General features: G+C 45.9%; 2 protein-coding genes and 1 pseudogene across 2 annotated transcripts in view; 1 reads left to right on the top strand and 2 right to left on the bottom strand.

The window, feature by feature from the left end:
• Positions 1-1,873: 1,873 nt before the first annotated feature.
• LOC125539619 lies at positions 1,874-2,392 on the bottom strand. The gene has a single exon (XM_048703119.1). It carries the CDS (start codon positions 2,390-2,392, stop codon positions 1,874-1,876), a length of 519 nt encoding a protein of 172 aa, XP_048559076.1.
• LOC125533171 lies at positions 2,391-7,067 on the top strand (annotated as a pseudogene).
• Positions 7,068-9,431: 2,364 nt separating this feature from the next.
• Positions 9,432-17,267, bottom strand: part of LOC125533170 (auxilin-like protein 1) — a 42,011-nt gene continuing 34,175 nt past the window's right edge. The window contains exons 2-8 of the mRNA XM_048696921.1: positions 10,991-14,750; positions 10,782-10,857; positions 10,534-10,604; positions 10,382-10,447; positions 10,202-10,291; positions 9,916-10,092; positions 9,432-9,767 (exon numbers count right to left, since the gene is read on the bottom strand). Of these exons, the coding sequence (XP_048552878.1) occupies positions 9,732-9,767; positions 9,916-10,092; positions 10,202-10,291; positions 10,382-10,447; positions 10,534-10,604; positions 10,782-10,857; positions 10,991-14,750 (4,276 nt within the window). The 3' untranslated portion in view covers positions 9,432-9,731. The remainder of the gene's footprint in view (positions 9,768-9,915; positions 10,093-10,201; positions 10,292-10,381; positions 10,448-10,533; positions 10,605-10,781; positions 10,858-10,990; positions 14,751-17,267) is intronic.

The following is a 17,267-nucleotide window of genomic DNA, read 5'->3' as shown; positions in this document are numbered from 1 at the left end:
AAAATCTTGATCAAAGAAAATATAGTGCATAATGAATGTACCTAAATTCTTTTGGATAAATCAACGACATTGTGTTTTGAATTTGAATAATTTGAAATTTTAAAATCTAGATAAAGAAAAACATAGGTCAAAATGAATGCACTTAATTTTTTGTGACAAATCATAAAAAAAATCTTTGAATGTGAATATCTAGATAAAAGAAAATATTGTTCAGAATGAATGTTTACAAATTTCTTTCGGACTACGTCCTCGAGGCCGAGGTCTGAACTTTTTCATAATAGTAGTCCAAGTAACTTCGGTTTTAGTAATGAAAAAATTCGGACAAATCAACGGGAATTTTGTCTGAATTCAAATAATTTTAAATTAATAATCTAGATAAGAAAAAATATAGTTCGGAACATGTACTTTTACACTTGGATATATATCTTAGTAGTCTCAAATAAACATGAAGTAACATTAGGTGGTTGGTTAGGACGCCCGCTTTAGTGCAACAGGTCGCCGGTTTGAAGTGGGGTTTCCGTTTTTTCCCGGTTTGATTTTTTACTTTAATTCGTATGGTCTATGTTATATAAAGCAAATTGTATACATTTAATGTAAAATTTCAGCTGGTCGAGTGGCTGTCTATCCTGGGAAAATCACAGCAGATCGTTGGTTCAAATCCCACAAACGTTCCAACGTTTTCCATTTATTTCAGAATTTTTTACGTCAATAAATAAAATACAAGGGTGCTATCTAAAAAAGTGCATGCGGATTACCATCATCTCAGCCACTGACAGTAGGCCCTCCATGTGGCATTCATAGGGATACGACTGGATACCATAGAAAGCACCGTATATAAACATGAGGACAAGTTAGATGACCAGAAACATGTATTTTACAAGTTTATGCACTAAACTGAACGTTGCGTGCAAGTTCTGGGACTTCTAGTGTATTTACCTCATTACAAAATGAGTAGGAATATCATTGACAGGTGGGCTGAGCTTTTTTCAAAAAAAAAAGAGAAGGAGCTCCCCTTAGTCCGTCTGCAGTCTCTCCCCACTGCAGACAACGGCGGTCAGACTCAAAGCTGAGCGACAGAAAGGAGGAGCGGCGCTGCCGGCGACCCCAATCCGCCCCGTCCCAGGCAGCCACCGACGGACGATTCGAGGTCAGTCCAGCCCTCCTCCTTCCTCTCCTTCCATCTCCTGGCGATTCCTTGTATGTTCTCTTCTTTCCTAGCTCGTTGGCGGCGGTGTCCGATCAGAAGGAGGGGACGCACGGCCCGTCTCCAACCTCCCGCCAAAACCATCGAGGTGGTGGCAGTCGCTCGTGTTGGAACCTTCAGTCCCTTGCCTCGCTCCTCCTAGCTCTCTCTGTCGCCACCGAGAAAGAAGAAGATCAGAGGAAGAAGAACGAGATTCAGAGAAGTTCAGAAAAATGATGGACACAGGAGTTTTTCCGGCGCTCGAACGCCTCCTTCCTTTCCTCGAGCACGAGCTCAACTTGTCACTCTGTTACAACGCCACCATGCAGCTTTATACCCCGAGCCAGCGCACTGGGCACGCACCCACGCCTCCACTCGCACCCCGATCGTGCCCGCGCTCTCCGCGCTCTGACCGCGCCCGCGCCGCGCCCGAACGCGCGCTTCTCACGGTGAGCCTCACTGGATCGCGCCCGATCGGACCGCACGGCTCGCCAACAGACTCACACACACACGCACGCCTACGGTGTACACTTGCACGGCCACCCCGTGCACCACACGCACGCACGCACACACTACTCGCCGCGGACCCGACGCGCCCGACCCGGCCAGCCTGCGCCCATACACGCGTTGGTCGTGTCCGGTGCATCGCCGCGGCTTATTTTCCCTAACATTCGCGCCCTAAGTCGCGGCTCAGAGCAGCCCGACGTCCTTGACGTCGCCGTCGTCCACCAGCAAGGCCCGCTCCGCCGCCGGTGCCTTCTTCCACTGCGGGCACTCGCGCTTGAAATGCCCGCGTTCACCGCACTTGTAGCAGCGGCCGCGCCGGTTCCCGCCGAAGCCCGACACCTCGCTGCGCGCCCCGTCGTCGTCGTCCTCTCCGCGCGCACCACCTCGACGCCGCTCGCGCGCCCACCACTGTGCCGCGGTGAGCATCAGCTGCTCGCCGCCATGGTTTCCCCCGTCCTGCCCGCGTCGACGCAGCCTCTCGTTGAAGGCTTTCAGCCGCCCCAGCGCGTCCTCGAAGAGCATCGTGTCGACGTCGCAGAACTGCTCGATTCTGGCCACCGCCGCGTACAGGCGGTTCGGCACCGAGTCGAGCAGCTTCTTGACGAGGGCGGCGTCCTCCAAAGTCGATCCCAACGCCGCGTACCGCGCCGCCATCCCACCGAGCCTCCCGGCGAAGTCATCCAAGGTCTCGGCGTCCGCCATGCGCAGGAGCTCAAACTCCCCGCACAGCGTGCCGAGTTGCGCCGCGCGCACGCGATCCGCGCCCACGAACCTGGCCTTCAAGCTCGCCCACACCTCTGCAGCCGTCTTCTTTGACGCCACCTGCAGCAACAAGTTCTCCGCGAGCGCGCCCAGCAGGTATGCCCGCGCGGGCTTGTCCTTCTTCGCGATCACCGCCGCCGCGGTGTCCTCCGGCACGACCACCGCTTCCCACAGCCCGGCCGCGTCGAGGTTCGCCTCCATCTTGATCGCCCATGCCGTGTAGTTGTCGCCGGTGAGCTGCGGCACCGCCTGCTGCAGCGATCCGCCCGTACCGCCGCCGTAGGGGACGATCGACATCGCCGGCGCGCCCTGAGCTGAACGTGGCTCTGATACCAATTGTTGGAACCTCCAGTCCCTTGCCTCGCTCCTCCTAGCTCTCTCTGTCGCCGTGGCTCTCACCGAGGAAGAAGAAGATCAGAGGAAGAAGAACGAGATTCAGAGAAGTTCAGAAAAATGGTGGACACAGGAGTTTTTCCGGCGCTCGAACGCCTCCTTCCTTTCCTCGAGCACGAACTCGACTTGTCACTGTTACAACGCCACCGTGCGGCTTTATACCCCGAGCCAGCGCACCGGGCACGCACCCACGCCTCCACTCGCACCCCGATCGTGTCCGCGCTCTGACCGTGCCCGAACACGCGCTTCTCACGGTGAGCCTCGCTGGATCGCACCCGATCAGACCGCACGGCTCGCCAACAGACTCACACACACACGCACGCCTACGATGTACACTTGCACGGTCACCCCATGCACCACACGCACGCACGCACACACTACTCGCCGCGGACCCGACGCGCCCGACCCGGCCAGCCCACGCCCATACACGCGCTGGTCGTGTCCGGTGCATCGCCGCGGCTTATTTGCCCTAACACTCGATCCTACGCAAGAGCCATGGTTACGTAATGGTCTTTACACTACAGCGTCGGAATGAATTCTGGTCAACGCTTCGTTGATGGTTCGCTGTATGGATGTTTGCAAGAAGAGTGTCTGTAAGGACATCGTCTCCCTATGCACGGTGGACGGACTCCTCTCGCAGCTCAGTGAATCTCTTCTCCGGAGAGGGCAATGTAGAATCGAAAAACAGAGGAAAAACAGAGAGCACACACAGGTAGTTTCTGGTCCAGCCCCCTTTCGTTGGGAGCCTTCCTTTTCTTTTCTTCAGAGTTGTGTTGCTACAACATTGCAACCTGCCCTCTTACATTGCTGCTGCAGATGCAACAATACCCAGGTGTGCTCCACAGTGCACTGCCCTTATATTGGCAACCAACCTGCTTTTTACTAGCAGTGCTGTAGAATAGATTATTTTTTTGACATGTCTGTAGAACAGATGACCGGGACTACTACCTACCAGATCCTGTGCTTACACAATCGCATCAGGTCCAGTTCAAACAAAGTTAATCGACATGTAAACGAAGCTCAATTTCATGAGTGTACAAGGTCACGTTCTAACAGTGTTATGCCTTAGCTTTGTTGATTTGTTGTACACCATCTACCAACTACAAGACCTCAGTTGCTAGAAGCCATTCCAAACACAAACTGTGAAACCGATGGAGGTGGTTACAAATACAAAAGCTTCTCTGCACTTGAGCTTACACGAGCCTCATTTGTACAGCCAGCCTGTGCACTATCTGAAGCTATTCCTAACCCACCCATAAGATCGGGCAAGGGAAGGCCACGGTGTAAGCAGACACAACGGAATGCGGAATGCTAGCCGCCGGAGTGCAGGGAGGCATCCGTCTCCAAAGCCCCAGGAGGAGCCACAGCCAGGAAAGACCTCTGACGGGACGGTAGTGTAGTGGACACTTCACTGAGGCAGCCGTACGGTCCATGTCTAAGGCGGGGCGGATGCCTTATATAGAAACTCTAATGTGCGTCGATGTGTCTTGTGACCTCAGTTCTATACTTGTATTTGCACTATTTCCCCATCTGTCTCCATGAAGAAAACGCCCAGCTATAACAGACTTGTCAAATTGCAGAATCTCAGCAACCAATGGAGCGACCGAGTCCCAGTGAACATCGTATTGATGAGGTGATGTTGCATATGTAGTCAAGATCTACGACCATGGTGTATCTTTTGTCCGAGCTAAGAAAATTATCCCTACTTATTTGCAGGCCACCTATACTGCACTTGTTCCTCAACATTCACGGTCATTGGATGACCTTCCTACGGAAGTAGCCTGTACACTATCACAGGGATCTAATGTAACTAGCATGGACTTTCATCCTTCTCGTCATACACTACTACCAATACTAGGTACAGTCAAGATTGCTAATTTACTCCATCTAAAAAAAATAGATGCAAGTACAAAAGGTGTTTCACGTGATTTGGGTGAAGCTTCGGATTTCAACACCTTATTGATTTTCTTGTCATGATTACTTCTCAAACAGTTGGATCTGCTAATGATGAATTTACACTTTGGGAGATCGGTATGCATGAGAGGCTGGTCTCAAAGCCCTTCAAAATATGGGACCTGCAAGCATGTTCAACACAATTTCAGGTAACTGGGCACAAGTTGAACCTCTGTATGTAATTTGCTCCTCTTTGCTTTTACTTGTAGTCTTGCAACTTGTTTGCAAGCACCTAATGTTCTATGTGCCTGAGTGACTCACTATCTACCTCTTATGAGAAAAGAGTGTCGTGGCTAAAGACTCTTCCATGGCTGTTAATCGAGTTGCATGGAGCCCTGATGGACACTTGATTGGTTAGTGTCAATATTTCAATCTTCAGCCAGTAACTTTCTGCTCCACTCAGTATGTTATTTGTATTGTGCTTCATTGTTGCTTAAGCTCCCCTTTTTTTGCATTTAGGAGTTGCATTCACAAAACATTTGATCCATCTGAATGCATACCAGCATCCAAACGAAACACGTCAAGTTGTGGAGGTTTGGTCTTCTAATTCCACATCGAACTTCAATTATATAGATGTTACATTTCACTATATTAGATGACTTTTGTTACGGACCCATTTATTCTTCATGTCAGATTGAGGCTCATTCTGGAGGGGTTAATGACATAGCTTTCTCCCTGCCAAATAAGCAACTTTGTGCTGTCACTTGTGGAGATGACAAGCTGATAAGGGTATCTGGCATGTCTTAAATGGTTATCGTCTATTTCCTTTTTCCCTAGCCTGGTCTTCTATGCCCCCCTTCCCGTTTTGTAGGTCTGGGATATGCATGGACAGAAGATATATTCGTTTGAAGGGCATGAGGCACCTGTGTATTCTGTTTGCCATCATGACATAGGTCCTATTCAGGTCTGTGTTGTTTGAATACAATATTTAGGCATTAACATGTCAGAGTGCAATGAATATCTATGGTTGCTCCTAAGTCTGTATGCTGCAAAAGTCTACTCAACTATAGTGTGAATTGAGGCAGTATGGGCCATCATGAGGTTTATGAGTACATAGCTTTTTCAAGCACATCAGCCTTTACCTGGTGTACTGATACCTGATTTTATTGTGTCCCCTGCAGTTCATTTTCTCAACTTCCGTTGACGGGAAAATCAAAGCATGGCTTTATGACGATTTGGGATCTAGGGTGGACTATGATGCTCCAGGAAACTGGTGTACTGCAATGCTCTACAGTGCCGATGGAACTAGGTAAACATAGATGTGGCATTTTTCTCACTAGAAGTATTGTCGATGTAATATTTTACTTGTTGTCAATTTGAAGGTTGTTCTCATGCGGAACAAGCAAACAGGGAGAAACGCATTTGGTTAAGTGGAACCAAAGTGAAGGATCTATCGAGAGGTCATATTCTGGATTCCGTAAAAATCCATCTGGTGTAGTGCAGGGTGTCGTGCAGTTTGATACAGCTCAGAATCAAATTTTAGCTGCTGGCGAAGATAACCAAATTAAGTTTTGGGATGTTGATAACATCAACATGCTTACCTGCATTGAAGCTGACGGAGGCTTGCCAGTTAGTCTCTGTACCCTATTATCTTTGCTAACATTTTTTCTTCATTTAGTGATCTAACCTCTGTACGTTCTAACGGAGCCTTCCGCGGTTAAGGTTCAATAAAGAAGGCAATCTTCTTGCTGTTACTACAATAGACAGTGGCTTTAAGGTACTTGCAAACGCTGATGGACTCAGATCTTTACTGGCTTTTCGAAGTATTTCGTGTAGCTACAATGCCAGAAACTCCAGACCAAGCCAACAAGGTTCGCTCCATCTTTCCGGAGGAGTCAGCCAACAATGATTCTTGTGTGATGGCTGCATGTAGTGGAAACGTATCCAAGGTGCTCAACGACGATGACCTCCTCAGGGAGATCATTGTCCGCATTAGCTTCTCCAACACCCTCGTCCGTGCCGCCCTCGTCTGCAAGCGATGGTACCAGCACGTCTCTGAACCCGCCTTCCTCTGCTGTTTTCGCAAGCTAGCGCCACCCGTCCCACCTCCTTGGCTTCTACCTCGAGGACAGGGAGCATCATAATGTGGCTTCCATTCGCTTCTTCCCAATGCTACCACAGCCCTCAGAGCTTGCCTCCGTCATCCGCCGTGTGGCGAGCTACAGTTTGGACTCCTACCATGGTGCGCCGGCCAACTTGCTCTGCACCCAGAGCGGCAGAGTCCTCATCAGCTTGTATAACCAGAACTAGGTCAACGGTAACAAATTTACAGTTGGGGTGCACAGTCCGTTATGTATCTCATCCATGCCAAGAAGCTTCAGCTTCACATCTGGCTCCACAAGGGGGACAACTGGTTGCTGGTGAACACCATTTGTTTGCGTGACATGCTTGCTAATTTGAGGATTCCAGGTTGTGAGGTTGATGATGAGCCCACTGCTCCTCTCCGGATAAAACATGTGGGGGACTGTGCTGAGTTTGTGTTCTTGGAGATGGATCGATGTGCACTCCACCTGGATGTCAAGTGCATGCAGTTGCGTAAAGTGTATGACATGACAGAAGAACTGCATTTGGGTGATATACATCCTCTTATGATGATTTGGCCGCCCATATTCCCCGCGCTCAAGGATAATCCTGCAAGGTTTTGCCTTTTGGCCTTCAGATGATTTTTGTATTTTGCTTTTGTTGAGGTTACATAGTTTTTGCAATGCACACCACTCACTGCACTGCTTGGTATAGCTACGGGGTGGTGTTAGTATATGATTGATTTTTTGGGCCATTTTAACAGTATACTAGTTCAGCAACTTTAGATAATGCTTGCCCTAAGATGTCTTGCAATCACTTGCGTAAGTCAATTTTGTGGAGTAGTATTACATTGTGTTTACTACCTATAAATGGATAAAATATGTATAAGAACCGAAAATGCCTAGCCTTGTCATCATGATGACCACTTCATTGTCCTGAAATATTATCACAAACCTTTGAGTTGTGAACCTCGAGCTTATGAGATGTTTTTGTTGTACTTATGTATGCGATTTTCTTTTGTGACTAGTGCAAGCTAATAGTGGGTCATTTGTGTCAGGCATGCATTTTTTTTTATGATCGGATTTTTGTTTTACTTGAATGCAATTATGAAATCGAAACAGTCTGCAATACGAGGGCATGATTCTTTTGATTTACACACATAACATTTGAGTGACCAATGATATTAAAATATTATGATGCTGAATTGCCTCCACTCTATCCTGATTCTTCCCATGTTTCCTTGAGCCAGGAATGCCATGTGAAGGGGGAATGGGGATGGTATTAAGAAGCTTTTGGATGGTCAGCGACATGGGCGTCATCAAGAATGATTGGTTAGAATGCTAGCTGGCTTTGTCATATCTCGTCATGGATTATTTAGAATGCTATGTAATTAGATGAATGTTTTTCTTTCGATTTCCATATGTATATAATGTCTGGAAGAAAAAGGAACCAGAAGCATCCTCTAAACACTAGAGGCCATACTCTGCACGTAATACTATCAAGGCAGTGTATCAGGCAGCTGCTACATTCTTCATTACTCCCTCCGTGTCAAAATATAAGACGTTTTTGTAGGCTAGTTTAGTCTAAAAAACGTTTTCTATTTTGTTACAGAGGGAGTAGATCAAAGCCTTTTGTTCCTCTCGATGGAATTAGATGAACTGTGCAGGTACCAACTTTCAACCTCTGTTGCATAAGGGCAACGACGAATGAGATTTTTCTTGAAAGAAATGAAGAATGAGATGAGCTGCAGACTCTGCTGTAATTGTGAGGCGCATCCTCTTGTTAAGCAAGTGATCTGCACTTCAGATTTGTCAACCATAGGAAAATTTGCCTGGCATTGCCTTGGATTCTAACCATAGAATGAGATGAACGCGACGACGATGGGCACGGACTTGTACGAGATCGAGGACGAGATCTCGAGGCTGCATTGCAGCAACTGCATCATCGGCGTGAAGGTGAGGCTAGGAGGGACGTGGTCATCGCAAACAATGGGAGGTAAGATGCATACACAGATAACATCTTCAGAGTTACAAGCTTGTCTCATCACAAGAGTTCTGAAAACTGCACTGTGCCATCTATGTCAGGGAGTGCAAGAGGCCGACAGGCCAGAGGAAGGGTACTACATCAGGTCGGGGATCGTGGTGATCCAGAAGAATGCGACCATCGAGGACGGCATCGTCGTGTAGAGCGCCCCAACCCGGCGGCGCGACGGGTTCTGCGACAACTTCTGTGCTGCGCCGGACTGTCGTCTTGTAGAGCGCCGGGACTGAAGAAGTGAGTGACCCAGGGACAGTAGACGTCCGGAGCTTGCACGAGAGGAACTGAATGAAAGAGAAGGCGCAGCAGGCAGGAAGAATTAGTAGTAGCAGTAGTAGGGGAACAAAGTAGCAGTCGTTTTTTCTGTGATAATCCCTTAATTTGAACTAAAACCACGACACCGAGGGGGCGCGGGGGGATGTTGGGCGTAAACAAAACCCTATTAGACTTTAGAACAATGGCCTCATGGCCGTCGGCAAGTAGGGAGGTCACTCCTTGGCCTCGGTCGACCTTGCCATCTACTACCAACACCGCCAACCCAACTTTCATCTCAAACTCAACCAGAGACAAGAACTAGGTAATCTTTCAACTTCTTAATCTTCAACTCCACCACAATCAAGGTGCCTATTAGATGCCTTGCTACTAGACTAGACTGCTACCCAGGTCTGGACTGGAACATCACAATTCATTTCCAGAACAACAGAGCTCTCTCTTTCATCCGAGACCGCTTCAGAGTCTTCTATCATCATCTAGAATGGTGGTACCTAGACCGAGCTGCCTATTTACAGCAATATCCAATGGAAAGAACCAACAATATGGCTATGCAACTAGCAAAATGAATCCGGCTTCTGTCCATCCATCCATCACTCCCATCCTAGCGCTCCTCCGAGGTGAACTTGTTCCAAGCATCCTGCGACAAAATACGACGGTCGTATTAGTTAAGAAGTGACGTTCGAATGCTTTGCACGAATCTGATGGAATTTCAGAAAAGATGGTATGGAGGAGCAGAAAGTCAGACTGGAGCACCAAATAGCTGTTCCAAGTAGCTTAGCACAGACCTTTAGAAGATCGAAGACCTTTTCACAGATGTACTTCTGCCTGATCGTCGCGCCCCTTTGCTGCACCTTATCTGGATGGACACACAGAGTCGCCTTCCTGTAGGCTTTCTTCACGGCGGCGGCTGTGATGAGATCTGTGAGCGGTACTGGCTGCCAGCCACTGTCAGCTCCAAGGATCTGCCAGATGGAAGAGAAATAAGACGATGATATTTCTGTTCTGCATTCCGTTACTTATCTGCATAAGGGTTCTACAGATGTGTGATGCTCAAAACAAATGGCGGCTTACGTATTGCAGAGTGGACAACAAGGCTCTCAGGTTTCCTTCCTTTCCATTCGACCACCTCTTGACCTCAGGGTCCAGGAAATCGGCCAACCTCTGAAACATCAAGAACAAATGCCAGGCCATGAATAAAAAATGTGGATGTGGTGAGAGAATTGTTCTTCTGACAATGCGTAAATGTCTTACATTTTTCTCTGCCTGTTCTCTTTGAGCCATCAGGTCACGCATGTTCTTCTCCGCGAGTGCTTTTGACTGCAAATTGGCAATGCGTGTCAGCACAAAAACTACTCCAAAAAGGATACAGAAGTAGAACTAGAGAAAGAAGAAAGCATATATACCACACGCTCAGTTGTGCGTTGATGCCTCTCTATTCTTGCCTTATGCCTTAAAGCCGACTCGGAATCAACCACTACAGCCAACAAATACCATAGATCAACAAATTAGAAGAGGAAGTAGAATTGTTCTTGACTCACCAATTCATATATGGAAAACATTTTATTCGTTTGAGGAACATAGATTGCATTTTGCTTAGTGGAAAAAACAATTTTGCATGCGCTACAACAAAATATGTGGAAATAACAAGTACCTTTGCTACTAGAATCTGTATTTCTTACGTAACCACTGGAAGTTGCCCTCTGAAACTGATTGTCCTGTCGAACATCCTGCTCATCCAGAACCAGGGTTTGAATCTAGTCAGTATTTTGAATAAAACAAACAATAGTAATAATGACATGGTAATATTTGAAGCTCCTTCACTATATCAGATGAAATACCATACCAACAAACACCACTTACCTTGGAAGAGGACCTGATTTGTTCTCTGCGTTCTCTTGCCTCCGCAGCAGCCTTCTCGGCCTTGGCCTTCTTAATCGCCCTCTCCCGAGCTTCTGCAGTTGCTCGCTCGACTGCAGCCCTTTCTGCTTTTATCCGAGCTTCAGCATTTGCCCTCTCTTCTTTTAGCTTGGCTTCTGCAGAAGCCCTTTGCCGTGCTGCCGCAATCCTTTCCAACGCCATTTTTTCTGCCTTTTCACGAGCTTCATTAAAAGACCTCTCATGAGCTTCTCTTATAGCTCTTTCAACAGCCTGGGCTTCTCTTGTAGCTCTTTCAACAGCAAGCTTATCCTTTTCCCTTTCCTTTTCCCTCTCCCTTTCCTCCTCTTCCATTTTTTTTCTTTCATTGACTTCAGCATTTTCTCTTTCTTTCTCCAATGTCTTTTGCCTTTCTTTTGCTTCTTCCAGTCTTCGAGAAGCCTCTTTATCCTTCTTCTCTCTTTCCTTTTCTGTTATACTCCCTCTCTCTTTGGTTCTCTGAACCCTAGGTGTCTCTTTTCCTGACACCTCAGCAGAAACTGGGGATGGCCTTTCTGCAGGTTTTGGTACACTGTCACTCTTCTCTAAATGAGAATGTTGATGCTTTGGTTCTGCCATTGATATCCTTTCTCTAGAGACCTTTCCTTCCATTTTATTTACCCTGCTTTTCTCCTCGAATATTGTACATCTTTCTGTGGGTAATTCTCTTTCTGCTTCTTTGCACACCTCTTTGGTCTTGTCAACAACAGGAACATTTTCATAAGATGTCTGAGAAGTAGCACTGTCAATCTTCTCCAGATGAGTATGTTGATGCTTTGGTTCTGCCTTTGATCTCCTTTCTCTAGAGTCTTTCCCTTCCATTCTATTTACACTGCCATTCTCTTCAAATGTTGTAGCCAATTCTCGTTCTGCTTCTTTGCACGCCTCCTTGGTCTTGTCAGCACCTGGAACATTTGCATTAGATGTCTGAGAAGTAGCAGATTCCACATTTTTAGGTAATTGCTGCAAGCCAGTACTCATTTCTGAACAGGAAGTTGGCTCGTCCTTTGTATTTACTGTTAATCTGGTGGGACCATCATTAGCAGATTTGATGGCAACTTCATCTCCAGAACTCGCTGCACTGCCCATTTCATCAAATGTTGTATTTACTGTTAATCTGGTGGGACCATCATTAGCAGATTTGATAGTAACTTCATCTCCAGAACTCGCTGCACTGCCCATTTCATCAACTGTTATATTACCCTGTGCATCCACAACACTTTCTCCTTTGTTGGTATCAGATGCAGATGTTGCTGGCTCCTCCTGGTTAGCATGAGCTGATTCTTCTTCAGCATCTGTCTTAACACTGTTTTCTGAGGTGGAGTTTTCTGCTTCTTTACTTTCACAATCTGACTCATGTCTATCAGTATCATGAGCTGACTCTGCTTCAACATCTGTCTTCTCACTGTTTTCTGAGTGGGGTTTTTCTGCTTCTTTCCCTTTACCATCAGACTCAAGTCTATCAGTCCCTTCTTCTGTTCTATTTTTCACTTCAATAGGCCCTAATGAACCCTGGATTTCTTGATCAAGGTCTCCTTTGATGAACTTGCTGGCTATCTCAAACACGTTCAGCATGGTTGATACTACCGGATTATTGGTTTGCTGAGTAATGTCACTCTCTTCAGGACACTCAACATCCTCATCTGGAACAGACTCTTCAGAATGTGCGTGTGGACGAAGTTCCACCTCACCTTCAGCTTTCTCTACTTCGGAGATTAGCGATTCGCGGGGTACTTCAATTATCTTCTCATTTTCATTATGTAGGTAAGATTCACCTACAAAACTAAACTTTTCCCTTCCATAAGTTTCAGCTTCAAGCTCAGATTTACTCTGTACCCTTGGAGAAGCTTGAGTTACACAAGATCCTTCAAGTTCCTCTAAAATCAACGATTTAATTTGACTTGCCTGGGAATTACCAACATTAGCAACTTCTGGAGGTTCTTGTGATGTTTTACTACTCCCTGAAATGCATTGCATCTCATCATCATATCTTACCTCTAGTCCTCCTTCGCTGTTTTTTGGCTCCTCTGATGTTCCTGTTACTGAACCTTCACTCATACTACTGTTACCTAGATCAGTAGCATAGTTAGCAGAAGAGGAAGCCGATAATGAATTAGGAACATCCTTGATGAAGTCTACTTCGGGAGTGATCTCACTCATACAAGGAAGCTCAAAACTCCCATCATCATGACTTCCTTTAGAATTTTCAACAATCAGAAGCCCCTCCAACTGAGTGTTATCAACACCTTTATGTGCCATATTGCCTGTAGAAGTTTCCAGAGCTGTAGACACCCTATCCTCCCCTTTCTCCTTTGGAGCTGTACTGAGTTCTTTCTGTTTTTCCTCTTTCACTCCCAAATCGCTGGCATCACTAACATCCCACAGTTTTTCGTATCTTTCCAGGTCAGAGCCTTGTGTGGTAACTTTAGTTTTAGCCTTTTGGCCCTCGCTGGGTTCAGTGACAGGCTTTGATCTCCCACAGTTATCTTCCTTCTCTCTGACTGTACCGGTCTGGCATTTCTGATAATCTCCAGTGAGCTCAAAATATTCATCACCTGATCTCCAGTTACCTAATTTCTCTATATTACTGGAGGTTTGACAGGGCATAGTGTGAGTTCGCATCATCTGCTGAGGCTTCTTCAATGGCAGTACCATTTTTCCACTGTCATCGTGATGATTTGATCTGACTGCACTAACTTGTTGGTGCCTGTCAAACACAAAATTCTCAGAGTTGTTTTCTTCAGTTGCTGGATTTTTCACTGACAGATTTTCTTCAAATGCATATACTTCTACAGGAGCCTTGATTTCTACAGATCTTGTGCTTCTATGATGACTTGGCTTCTTCCGAATTTTAAAACTGTCACCTTTTCTCTCCATCAGTTCCTTTGCAGCTCTTAGCCTAGCCTCAGCATATTCCATTGCCTCCTTCATAGCGGCTGCAGCAGAACTGGGATTGGCCTCAGTATTAGACAAGGCAGCATCAGCTCTTTTTTCGGCCCGAGCAAGCTTGGTACTTGTAGGGGTGTGAACAGAAGTTGGAGTGCCACTGTGATTTGCAAAATGGAAGTCTTCTTTTGCTGCACTTTCTTTCTTGTTGAGCACTTTAGGTTGCTGTCCCAAAGGTGGTAATGGTACTTTTGGTTGTGTTTGCACAGTTGGAGTAGATACCCTCATAAATGCATAATCTGCAAAAGGTTTTCCGTTACTGGGTGTTGCATGACTATCAGATTTCTGGTTACTTCCATTCGCAGAAACATTTTCAGAAAGAGGTGGACATTCTGGTATGTGCAGCTTTTGATCAAAAGTGAAGTCACTCTCAGGACCTCTCACATTGGCAGTCACAGAGGTTGATGGAGACTTCTTCCCTCTGTCTCCATTAGCCATTATACCATTATCCATTTTTGAAACATGGTTAGTTGCTGGGGCAGGTGAAAAATTGGAAGAACCAACCACATAATCGACTGAAGGGTGAACTGTGCAAGTAGTCATCTCAACTAGATCATCCGGTTTCGCTTGGGTAGTCTTGTAATATGACATGACGAATTCCCGACTATCCGGAAGTGAGGGAATTGGAGAAGACTCATGCTCTTTGAAGTGTTGATGAAGTGTAGATTGCTCAGCATCCAGCCTAGATTCATTGTTTATCGATGATCTGTTAAAAATGAAATCAGTGATGGTTAATTTAGCAATAAATATGACTTGTGTACTTTATTCACTCAAGTTCCAGAGTAACAAGCATCAATAAAATTATGGTACACCAATTTTTTTAGCGAAGGTACATTTAAAAATGTAGAAGGACAGGACATTTATCGCATACCACGAATGAAAGAAAGAACTCTAAAAATAACTGAAACTTGGCACAAGTAGAAAAACAAAAAAAATGGCTATACACAGAGGAACTATCTATCTACCTTTACATAATATAGTTTGGCACCACTAGGCATCCTTATGAGGAATGTCTAAGCAATTCTCAACACAAGGCCATGCGAGAACTGAGAAGCCTCTCATCCATGGACAAACTATACACGCCAGATTCTGAAGTGTCCATAGTACTGAATATATGCTTGTTTGAAAAGGTGTTGTCTAAATTTTTGTACTGTTATGTTCGTAGAAACATATATCAACATGTACGCTAAATTTTATATTAAGATGCCACCTCAGGCATATAGACAGTCCATATTAACACAATTGGTATAACCCCCAAATCTTGCAGTTTCAATATTCAGATGACATGATTCACCATAAATTTATGTTCAAATAAGAAGGAACTGCAGATTATTTTCTCCTAGATAGATGCAGCTCACAAGAAGAAAAAAAATGCATAGGTTGATCACAGACGGTAGATATCACAGATACATCATACATATAGCTAGTACAGCATAGTAATGTGACTCACTAGCTTCATCGGCATCATATCCAGATTAACATTACAGCACATAGTTCACAGATTCGTGCGTAGAGCTCATCAAGATAACCAACTACTTAAACCGACTACATTAATGTTACACAGTAGTGCTTCCCTGTCCTACCCCAACTTAATCAACCCCTGGTGTTTCCTATCATGTGATCTGTTTCTGCTGGTTGAGATGTTAGAGGTGGCCCACCGCCTTTACATAGTCCTCTCCCTCCCGAATAATACATCTGTTGAACTCATCCATCTGTTGACATTGGCATGAACTAAAAAGAGGAAAATGTATGAAAAGGTACTTTCTAGGCCAATTGTCAAATGCAGAGGGAAATCAACGTGATTCCCATCTCCTATGTCATAGGGTAGTCGTTCTGCTTGTCGTGTTCCAACCAGCAGTGGACTAGCAACGAAGCTCGTAATGCTCGTTGCAACACCAACTTCTTTTGCCTAGCTTGCGGAGCAAGATCGAGGCACACTCATCAATAGCACTTCTTGCAGTGTGAAACATCAACCACGCATTCCACTTGTGGTGTACTGGGGTTTTTGGCGGTGCATGTGACACTGACCTGGCTGATTTCAGCTATATTGTTGAGCTCAAGTAGCTCAGCTCCTTCCACAGGAAGTGGTAGGAGACTTCTGCCCACAGGCTGCAAACACATCCCTTTGGCAAATAATACAAGGTGAATGCCATTATTTGGCGCTAAACGGTATGGTGGGACCCACTGTTATGACCTCAGACAACAAAAATGCGACATGTACTGGGAAACAGTCATAAAGATAAGTTCGGTGAGCAAATAAAGAAACGCCTATTACTCGTCTAATACGACAAATAAGGATACTGCCTATTACCCTACTGCTGGGGTTTTTGGCGGACACTGAGCTGGCTGATTTCAGCTATATTGCTGCGCTCAAGTAGCTCCTATAGGGAGCAAAATAACATAAGGGGAATGCCGGTTTTTGGCGCTAAACGGTAGGGTGGGACCCACTCTTATGACCTCAGCCAACAAAAACGCGACATGTACTGGGAAACAACTATCGTAAAGAGAAGTGCAGTGAGCAAATTAAGAAACGTCTATTACCGGTCTGCGACGACTAATGAAGACATGCCTATTACCGGTCTAAAACGACAAATAAAGGCCAGCCTAGCCTATTAACGGTACGCCATCTACAACCGACAATTGAAGCACATACAACCTCGCATACGGATATAATTACATGCACGTCCAACGTTCCTCATCTGCTGGCCATGCAAGCTTTCATCATCTCTGAGACTACGTTGTTGTGGAACTCAATGACTAAGCGGCAAGCTGACACCAACTACACTTGTTCCACAGCTACCCCGGCAGGCTGACACCAACCTAAAGCATACACTTGTTCCACAACTACGGCGGCAGGCTGACACCAATCTGAAGCACACACTTGTTACACAACAAAGCGGCTTGTAAACTCCCACTTGAAGCATACAATTGTTCCATGACTACACGGCCGGCTGGAACCAGTCTGAAGCATACAGTTGTTGAATGGCTACGCCGATTATCAAGCTTGCTCCCTGATAACCCTTCCAGTTCTACCGAAGTCAGCCTCAATAAGCACACAATATTTCCATTTGAGCTCACCAAACTCTTCTTCACATTGAACCATTTTATCCATGTGTGACACAACTAACACTAGTAAATTCCCGAGACCACACGAGAACCTCGATTAGGAAAGCATTACCTAACATGGCCAAGACTTCATGATATCCAACCAACACACAGACACAGGCAGGCATCTTAATTCCACCATAATGTATGCACACCAAAACGTACCATGAAT

The sequence above is a fragment of the Triticum urartu genome, chromosome 1 (assembly GCF_003073215.2).
Source record: "Triticum urartu cultivar G1812 chromosome 1, Tu2.1, whole genome shotgun sequence".
In the NCBI taxonomy this organism is placed as follows: domain Eukaryota; kingdom Viridiplantae; phylum Streptophyta; class Magnoliopsida; order Poales; family Poaceae; genus Triticum; species Triticum urartu.
Note: the sequence above shows the minus strand (reverse complement) of the source record. Positions and strands in the feature narration are given on the sequence as shown.